Source organism: Odocoileus virginianus, unplaced genomic scaffold (assembly GCF_023699985.2).
Source record: "Odocoileus virginianus isolate 20LAN1187 ecotype Illinois unplaced genomic scaffold, Ovbor_1.2 Unplaced_Scaffold_13, whole genome shotgun sequence".
In the NCBI taxonomy this organism is placed as follows: domain Eukaryota; kingdom Metazoa; phylum Chordata; class Mammalia; order Artiodactyla; family Cervidae; genus Odocoileus; species Odocoileus virginianus.
The window spans coordinates 868,988-879,432 of record NW_027224275.1 but is presented as its reverse complement, the minus strand read 5'-3'; the positions used below and the strand labels follow the sequence as shown (position 1 = coordinate 879,432).

The following is a 10,445-nucleotide window of genomic DNA, read 5'->3' as shown; positions in this document are numbered from 1 at the left end:
CTAAGGTGAGGATCCTGAAGGAGGACTTGGGGGACCCTGTGGGAACAGAGAAGGCTCTGAGAGGCTCTGGTGTGGGATGTACACACAGGCAACATTTCCTGCCATCCGGTCCGGGAGGGACCAGGAATCTAGCTTAAGTAGCGGGTCCTCGGTTGGAGAGAGGGGAGAATCCTAACAGGAGTCAAGGTGAGGCCCCTGAGGGAGGACCGAGGGGATCTTGGACCCTAGAACACGGATGGAGGGTGAAGTGTCCCAGAGAAACCTGCCCCTGCCCTCAGCTGTGGTCAGCCGCACGGGGCGCCATGAGCCTGTGGCAGCCTGTGCTGACTTCCTCATCCAGGTCTTGGAGAGCAGGGGTGACCTGTGAAAACGGTCGCGGCCACGGGAGGGCAGAGGCGGAATCATAGATCCTTCGTGGACTAAGGTGAGGCTCCTAAGGGAGGACTGAGGGGACCCTGCGAGAACAGAGAAGGCTCTGAGAGGCCCTGGCGTGGGATGTGCACAGGCAGCATTTTCTGACATCCAGGTATCAGAAACACTGGGGACCTGAGATAAAGGGCGGGGGGCTTAGGTGGGCAAAAAGAAAAATCCGAGGTCCTGTGGGGAGTCAAGGTGGGAACTCTGAGGGAGGACTAAGGGGAACTTGGGCTCCAGATCGGATTGGGCTCTGGGAAGCCCTGGGGCGGGATGAAAACAGGTATCATTTCCTGACATCCGGGTGTCAGAGAGACTGGGAACCTGGTGAAAGGGGCGAGGCCTCAGTGGGGAGAGGGGAGAACCCTAAGTCCTAACAGGAGTCAAGGGAAGGAGTCAAACCCCTGAGGGAAGACTGAGGGGAACTTGGACCCCACTACAGATGGGGACTGCACAGATTTCCAGCCCTGCTGACAGCCCTGGAAGCCCCAGGGGCTGGATGAGCACATTAGGCCTGTACTTAACTTATGCATTGGGGTCTGAGAGAGACTGGGAACCCTGAACCCCAGAAAAGAGGGAATCTCACAAAAACATGCCCCTACTGTCAACCCCAAAAGGCCCCAGATGGGATGGGGAAGGGGTTGCAAATGTGCTGTTTCTTGACTTCCTGCTTGGTCACCTAAGGTGAGGTATCAGCATATGGCATTGTACTCAACTGCACAGAGCTAGGAGGCTCAGGCTTTGTCAAGAGTAATGGTGAGGATTTTGAGAGAGGACTGGCTGAACTCATGTGAAAATGTACTAAATCCCACCTATCCCTGTCCTTTCTGTTGGCCACAGGAGGACCTGAAGCAGTTTGACTGCATGTGGTGCCCTCTCATTTCTGTCTTTGTTTTCACATAAAGGTGAGACACTTCACTTAAGAAAGGTGCACTGAGAAGGAAGAAGAAAGAAGGAAGGAAGGAAGAAGAAGAAGGAAACGCTGCCAGGCATTAAGGTGAGGACTGAGCAGACCTCCTCTCCAATCCCAGGACAGATGGGCCCCACAGTATTCAGCCACCCCTTCCTCTTCCCCCTGGGGAGGCCCTGGGCAGGCATAGTTAGATGTGAAGCCCCATAACTTCCTTCTGTTCACTCTAGGGATCCTATTTTGAGAGTTTTGTCTCAGGCCTGCAGTGAGGAGAGCCCACATCCTGCCAGGGCAAAGGTGAGAGCCCTGAGTGAGCACAAATGGGATCACCCATCCCAGAAGAGTGAGAACCTCACAGAGTCCACCCTCCTACCAGCACCAAGGGGCCCAGAACCGTGCCACAGTTTACAGCCGAGGTGCCCCCTTGTTTCCTCTCACAGGGGCTCCAGGAACCAGGAAGTGAAAGCCCAGGTCTGAGGCTCAAGTCACAGATCTCAGGTCACAGAGCAGAGGATGTCCAGGCAGCACAAGGAGTAAAGGTGAGGTGAGGTGCCTGCCCTGAGTGTGCACCAGGCACACTGTTCTCCCCACCACAGAACAGACAGGACCCCACAAGACCCAAATCCCTTCCCCCTTCATCCCCGGAACCTTGGGCTGTGCTGTCTGCACCCTGGGGAGCCACCTCACGTCCTCGTTCAGGTAGCCAGGGGTCAGGCCACTGAGGAGGAGCTCCTTTGTGAGGCCCGAGAGCACCCCTTGAGAGGAGACCTGTCAGTGGCCTGAGTCAGACCGCCCAGGGTGGATTTCTCAGTCGAGGCCGCTCACACCCCCTCTCTCCCCCAGGCCTGCGGATCCAGTTCTGCACTGTCTGTCCGTACTCTTGCTACCAGGAGTCATTATGCCTCCACCTCCAAAGCGTTGGTGTTACATGAAGTGTTGGCGCTGCATACTTAAGGAAAACGTTCAGTCCCAGAGCAATAAATGGGGACTTTGGAGTGCACAAGTTCCTGAGTGTGAGGAGGAGAGGGAGCATACCTCATCCTCCTCGTCCTCCTCCTCCTCCTCCTCTTCCTCCTCCTCTTCCTCCTCTCCTGCTCCTCTTCCTCCTCCTCCTCCTCCTCCTCCTCCTCCTCCTCCTCCTCCTCCTCCTCCTCCTCTTCCTCCTCCTCCTCCTCCTCTTCCTCCTCCTCCTCCTCCTCTTCCTCCTCCTCCTCTTCCTCCTCCTCCTCCTCCTCCTCCTCCTCCTCTTCCTCCTCTTCTTCCTCCTCCTCCTCCTCCTCTCCCCACCCCACCTCCTCCTCCTCTTTTCTGACCCCAGGCACCATAATTGAGGTTCCTGGTATTGCTGGGACACCAAGTCCTTTCCAGGGTTCTCAGAGAGTTTGGACCTTGCCCACTGCCCTAGCAACCACTCCACCAATCATATCAGATCAGGGCTCTGGCAGTAGAAAAAGAAAGAGGCCAAGCACTCCGCAGGCCCTGCCAGACGGTGGGCACTTGCTCAGAGGTGCTATAGATGATAAGGTGGGGGATCTGGTGTCATTCTTGCTCCTCAGATATCACAGAAAGGAGGTGGCCACAAAGGCAGATATGCTTAGTGTTGTCAGAGATTACCAAGACTTTTTCCCTATGATCCTCAGCCAAGCTGCTGAGTGCATGGAGCTGGTCTTTGGTATTGATGTGAAGGCGTTGGACTCCACAGGTCTTTGCTATGTCTTGGTCAACACCTTGGGTCTCACCTACAATGATTTGTTGGGTGGTGATGAGGAGAGCATGCCCATGGCTGGCCTCCTTGTAAATACCTTGAGTATAATCTTCATAGATGGCAACTGTGCCGCTGAGGAAACGGTCTGGGAAATGCTGGGTATCATGGGGCTGTATGCTGGTATGAACCATTTCATCTATGGGGACCCCAGGGAGCTGCTGACCCAAGTGTGGGTGCAAGCAGGGTACCTGGAACACCGGCAGGTGCCCAATAGTGATCCTGCCCGCTACGAGTTCCTATGGGGTCCCCGGACGTATGCAGAGACCACTAAGATGAAAGTCTTAGAGTTTTTGGCCAGAGTCCATGGTACTACCCCCAGTGCTTTCCCCGGCTTGTATGAAGATGCTTTGCAAAGTGAAAAAACGGGAACCCAAACCAGAGTTGTGACCAGGGCCAGGGCCAGGGCTGGGATTTGTGCCAGGACCAGGGCCTATTCCAGGGGCACATCCAACAGCTCCTCTTACACCAACTGAAGTGGAGGCAAATGTTTCATTCTGTTTGATGAGAACAGTCACTTACAAAATGGGGCTTGGGAGTATTGAATATATTGTATCTTTGTGTTCCTGCTGTGTATGGGTGATTTGGAGATTTTTTTTTTCTTTTTGGTACTTTTCAAATGCTGTTCCTATTAACAAAAGGCTTAATTAACTTCAAGTTCTAAGTTTACAAATGACATTCATCAGAAATGTATTGCTGTTTATCTGGTTTAAGAAGTGAACATTTTACCTATTTTGTAGCTACAGTTATTGTCATAAACCTGTATAAGTGATGGTAAACTCCTTTAGGTTTTGCTTGTTTGGAGCATTTTTTATCTATCTTTTTCTGAATGATAACTTTGTAGGGTAACGAGCATATTGTTGGTTGGAAGTTTTTTCTTTTAGCCCTTTGAATATATCGTGCCCTTCTCTTGGCTGCAAAATTTTGGCTGAAAAGTCTGCTGATGCTCTTATGGGGTCTCCTTCAAATGTACCAAATTGTTTTTCTCTTGCTGCTTTTAAGATTTTCTGCATTTTGCTATTTTGTGAAACAAATTGGGAAACCTTTCATTATATTTTGTGATCTGGAATAAGAAAACATAGCATTGGAAAATTACTTTCCTTGAAAATGTGGAAATAAATACAAGAGAAAAGTGAAAAATAGTTAATTTTTGCCTTCCGTTATCCCTTTTCTTGTGTTCTTCTGTAAAATTAAAAGATACGTACCTGGATATGCTTTGCTTATTCAAGAATATATGCAGTATTAAATCTAAATAAACAAGATTCCCTGTTCACTGGCTCTGTTATTCCCCAATCATTAATTAGAGACTGACTCTTTGAAAGGCCCTGAGAAGTAGGGGGACACCAAGATAAGGGAGATACACCCCCTAGCTATAAAATTGTAGAGTCCAAGAGCAACAGTCACATCAGGAAGATAATGAGCTATTCTCTAAATACTAAGGGTTAAGGTCTAAGTATTGAGTTAGCCTAAAAGGTCGTATTGTACAGCCCGTGGGGTCGCAAAGAGTCAGACATGACTGAGCGACTTTCACTTTCAAAAAGTCATATGGATTTTCCCATAAGCCGGCATGGAAAAACTCGAACTAACTTTTTGGCCCACCAGATACTAAATAACCAGTAAAAGAAAGGAAGAGGAGGTGAGGATTATGGATGTGTAACTGCCCTGAGTAAGTGTAACTGCCCTGAGTCAGGGCAGTTTGGAGCTTTGGGAAACTTCAGTTCTGGAGGAGCTAGGGGTGATGAAGCTGGGTGGTGGCCGTGACCAGACTCACGGTGTGTCTTCGAGGTGAGAGGAAAACCTCGAATAGAAAACTGCACTTAGCAGTTACCTTCGGGTCATTGAAAAACTAGATAAGAATCTCCTCCTGGAGCAGGTAAGGAAGGAGCCCTGCACTCTTGTCTCAGTACTGTGGAGTACAGTACATAGAGTAGATGCTTTATACTCATCATCTGTAAGAATTTCCTAAGAAATATGGTGATATGACTTTGAAGTGGTGCCCAGAAGCCTCTCAAGGGACACTCTTTTCTCTGGCCATGGAAAGCCAGAACGCACTGTATTTTAAAAACATTTTAATTAGATGATCTTGAGTGTCATTTGGACAGCTCTAAGCAAGAGCTAGATGTTGGTGGGGTAGAGTGAATGGAAGACATCATTTGGATGGAAAAGCAGCTGGGGCGAGGGGGAAGAATAGAGTTGGTCTTTGACTCAAATTCTAGGAACTGTGAGTTGCATCCAGCTGAGGGAGACTCCCCCACCCCAAATTAAATAACATCTTCTAGGAGGGCAACTGTACTGAGTTTTGTTTACAAAGCAATATTGTTGACTGATGTGTTATTCTTCGTTCTATTGCTTTGCATATTCTCTGAGATCTGAAAAATAAAAAGCAAACAAGGTTCTCAGAAGAGGGGGTAGTATGGTTTGTGGGTAAAATAATACTAGAAGTGACTGCCAGTCATCAAAGTTCCAATATATGATAGGCACTGTGTGAGATGCTTTACATACACTGCCCACATCCCTGAAGCCCTACAAAACAGAGCTTATTGAGCCCACTTGCTTCACAGGTGAAGAAGCCAACACCATGGGACTTGGGCATCTTCCCAGCATCACGTGTTACTAGGAGACAGGATAGGGACTAGATCCTGGCCTGAATTCCTCTTGAGCCCATGCTGTTCCCACCTACCCCAGCCCGTGGCCAACCTTCTGACTTGTAATTCGATTCTGTTCTCTCTACTACACGATGTCTCTGAGGTGACAAGGATGTTGTGTCTAAGGTACTAAAAGCAGGCCTAAAGAAGAAAGATGAAAATGAGATTTAAATGAAATTTGAGTACTGTCTGTGGGCTTTATTAACCTGGGGTCCACCCACTTGAGTCCCAGAGTTCCTTGAGAACTGACTCTGCCTGGGTCCTAGCATTTTTTTTCAGACCCAGAACTTTCCCAAATTATAGCACCCTTTCCCTGGTCTTCCTCTGTATGCTCTCCTGTCTAACTCTCAAACCTAGCCTGCTAACCAGCTTGTCATTGGTCTCCATTGGAAGTCCAGAATCACCTACTTTCCCCTAACATAGAGCATTAGTCCTCTGGCTGTCCCATGACTCATCCTAGAAGGCCTATGATATCAACAGCCCGATTGATGTAAAAATTCACCTGGGGACAGCTGCTTTAAGACACCTGGTCACCAGCCCTGGTATCTCTAACACAGTCTCCAAGTGTTTTCTAAATGGGGTGGTAAGAGCAGTATAATTTGGCACATCATCTATTGGTTCCTGGAACATAACCCTAAAGATAGAGGGTTATTGAAACCACCATGGTATTTTAAATAGGATTTCCATGAGGTGTCTTATTTTAAATTCACTGCTGATCAAATACCTAATTTATGTAAGTGCTAAAAAACCAGAGACTCTCTCAGTTGTAGATGAGGAAAGATGACAGAAGTCATTGTGGAGCAAACTTCTAAAGCTGAATTCCTAAATCCCTGGAGTTTCCTAGGAGTTAAGAATGGTTCCTTGGAAGACATGTCAGCTCTGATGAAAAATAGAATAATTACCCATCCTCCCTCTTGCAATACATGCCCTCAGGAAAGTCCCAGCTTTCAATGTGCCTCATGGCACCTACCCAGGTACTCAGGCAAGTTCAGTCACGTGGAGGGTGAGCAGAGACTCAAAGGGTTAGAAGTATGAGCTTGCATTAAGAGGAAGAAGTGCATTTTCAGTTTTATGAGATTATAGAGGTTGTTGCAAAGAAAAGTGCAGAAAGGGGCCACTGAATGAAGAAAGTGAAGTCTCCCTGCTGAGATTTACAGTACCATTTGACAATTAGATGTGATCCTGTATTTGAAAGCATCCGTCACATAGTAGATGCTTGAAAATTTCAGAGCCTTTCAAGGCAGATCTGACCTCAGAAACTCCTCCAAGCATTGAAGATGGTTTTCATCTCAGCAAATCATAATAGTTTTTTCTTGAGCATCTACTTTGTAACGGTACATGGGAGAGGCTCCAGTGCCCGTCCACATCTTGTCTTGCTCACCTTTCTGGACACGAGGGACACTATGCTGACAATCTGCTTGTAGTTAAGAGGGGTCGTGGCAACCCTTGGCCACTGAGACACAAGCAGGTGTTTACTGTCACCTGGAGGCACTTGAGAAGCAGGAGGCTGGTTCCACACACTCTCCCTCGATTCACCAGCAAACATGGTGATCCAGTGTTGAGGTGCTGAAACCACAAGACAGAAGCAGCCTGGATCCCTGGGCCCCCTAGAGCTGAGGGCCCCTGCTAAACCACACGAGAATTTACCTGCACAAAAACACACTGTTTTGTTAGTCTTTCAAACGTCAAGGTTTGCCTGTTTCATCAGGTTGCAATAACTTTAACAGACACAGCTACTATTTCTGTTGTTAGGTTTATATAAATATTTTAATTGCAGTGGTAGTAGTGTATATGTTCCTGTTGCAAAAATTTCTAAAGCTACAGAAAAATCACAGAATCCCCTTTACAAAATTTTTTGCATGATTCAGCCTTCTACTCAGAGGTCACCACAATTAACAATGTAGTGTGAGTTGCTTTAAAGTGGACTATGGGCTTTTTCATAGATATGCATTTTCTATCCTATAAAATATATTGATTTGATTTGACATACATAGATTATGATGCACATATTGATGTGCCACTAGCCTTTGTCCCTGAATTAAAAAGATGCAGGATCTTCCCATGACAGCATATACAGCTCCACCTCACTTTTGAAACTACCTCTTGGAATGCTGAGGTATGTATGCATCATAATTAAACATTCATAAGTTGCTTTTCTTTTGTTGTATGATAAATAAAATGAAATTAACATCTTAGAATTCTTGAGTAAATGTGGACATTTTCTTTTAAGATATACATACTAATGGGTTTCCCTCATAGCTCAGTTGGTAAAGAATCCACCTGCAATGCAGGAGACCTTGGTTCGATTCCTGGGTTGGGAAGATCCCCTGGAGAAGGGATAGGCTACCCACTCCAGTATTCTTGGGCTTCCCTGGTGGCTCAGCTGGTAAAGAATCCACCTGCAGTGAAGGAGACCTGGGTTCGATCCCCTGGAGAAGGGAAAGGCTATCCACTCCAGTGTTCTGGCCTGGAGAATCCCATGGACTGTATAGTCCATGGGGTCACAAAGAGTTGGACACAACTGAGCGACTTTCATTTTCATGCATACTAATATAGAAGTTGGGTTAATGTGGAAAGAGTGAGGATAATTTAACATTTTATAAATATTTCTGAATTTTTTTTCTCAAAACTGCTCTACCTCTAAAACTGTCAGAAAATAAATTTGTGCTAAGTCATGATAATGTCGGTAATTTATTTCAGTGGTAAGAGGAACCAAATACCATCTATTAAAACTGTATAGCTTAATCCCCTTTAAGAACACAGTTGAAGTGGTTCCTGTAAGAGCTAACTGGGACATAGTTAAGTTATTTGAAAACAGCAAACAGTTGGACATGACTTAGCAACTGAACAACAATAGCAACAAAGATCCTTTTGGGTATTGATTTAAGCTTTGTTAGGTGAGATGAGAGCAGTGTTCATAACCTATGGTCAGTATTTCTTCACTTCTAAGGTAAAATCCTTTTAAGTACTCTTAGCAGTGCACAATGAATTAGGAGCTTTTCTATTCTGACCATTGGGAACAAGAATGGTCCCCAACCCTATGAGAGCTATCTAGCCACCATGGCCCCCCTGATCTCCCAGCTCCATCTTCTCAACACAAGAAGACAATCAGGCTCCCCACTGTGCACTATGGTACTCAGTCTCTCTCCAGGATGTAAGTTGTAGGACACGCCTCATTTGTTTTTTAATCAGAAATCACCATCCTTTGTTGCCTAATTCCAATCATTTGTCAAGTTTTGTCTCATCTATTTCATGCAGATATTTTTTAGTTGTTTCAGGTAGGTGTATAAATCTGGTTCCCACTTCATCTTGGCCAGAAGCAGAAGTTCTATATGCTGATTTTAAAACTCAAATTATCTATGCATAACAAATGTCCCAATATATCAAACTAATTCAGAATAAAGCCAGGATTGGAAGACTGTTGGACACACATACACGCAGGCATACACACGTCTATATATTCATGTAGACATACACAAAACTGAAAGTATATATAAAAATAGCAATAATACTCTTCTCTTGCTAACAGAAATATAATTTATTTACTTATTTATGCTTGCAATATTTTCTAACCCTCTGAAACACATATGAATGCCCTTCATAGTTTTAAAATATTATAAATATGTTAAATGCGATTTAGACTGTCAAAAATAAGTATGCATTCTCTAGATAATTTGTTTCCAATAGTGATCAGCTTCTTGCTGGATTCAGCTTTCCATATGCTTACTGTTTGTGAACTAGAAAGAAACAAAAAACTTGGACAGAGAGTCACTCAACTTATTTCAGACTTGCAAATACAATGCCATGCAAATAAGAATCTACTTGTTCATAAAGCCTTCCCTCCATGTTGTAGTACCTTAATGGTGGTTTAAATTTGTATTCCTGTGTTTACTAAATAGATTAACCACTATTTTATATGCTTATCGTCTATCTTATGAAGAGTCTGTTTGGTTCTCTTGCACATTTTAATATTATGATGTCTTGTTAGTGGATGAAGTTGTAGAATTTCATAAATTTTGTAGAATCTACGTGGTAGGTATACATACATTCATAACAAAATTTTTAAAACTTTTTTGTGCATTTGAAAATTTTTATTATAATGAAACATTGAAAGCAAGCTTCATTGTCATTCACTATTCTATATTGGGTACATAATAGTATAAAGAAAGAAGTCAGAGGCAAGAATAAATTTCTTCCTTCAGAGGTAAAATAAAATTAACCATCCTACTTCACAGACATAGTCATTACTACTCCTACACTGATCATATAGTTAAGATATGTGATTTCCCAAAACTTTGAGATAGGCATTTCATTCAAGCTATATCAAAGATAATTTTAGTATAGATTACTATTGATACTATGCCATTTTTTCCACCTGCAAGGAAGTTCTCATTGAATTTTAAGCTCAAAAGTTATTTCCAGAAACTCATTGTGAGGGCATATCCCCTGGGGTGATACCAAGAATTGTATCAGGCAGTGCCAGCCTGGAAAAGACAAAAGCGGACTAAGTACAGAAAATTGTTACATGGCTGATGAACGAACCAAGGGAGGCAACTCCATGAAAAAAGTAAGAAATCTCTACCATCTCCAGGTTTGGGGGGACCATGGAGAAAGTGGTGAGACCTGAGCTCAGAGGTTGGCATCATCATCAGTGCCTCTTATTGACCAAACCTATTTGAAAACAAGTTAGCAGGGTAACCTGAGAAATCTAGTG

General features: G+C 44.8%; 1 protein-coding gene across 1 annotated transcript; it reads left to right on the top strand.

The window, feature by feature from the left end:
* Nucleotides 1-235: 235 nt before the first annotated feature.
* LOC110143479 (melanoma-associated antigen 10-like) lies at nt 236-4,333 on the top strand. The gene is made up of 2 exons (XM_020903104.2): nt 236-356; nt 2,346-4,333. The coding sequence occupies exons 1-2, from the start codon at nt 236-238 to the stop codon at nt 3,560-3,562; spliced, it is 1,338 nt and encodes a 445-aa protein (XP_020758763.2). The 3' UTR covers nt 3,563-4,333.
* The last annotated feature ends 6,112 nt before the right edge of the window (nt 4,334-10,445 follow it).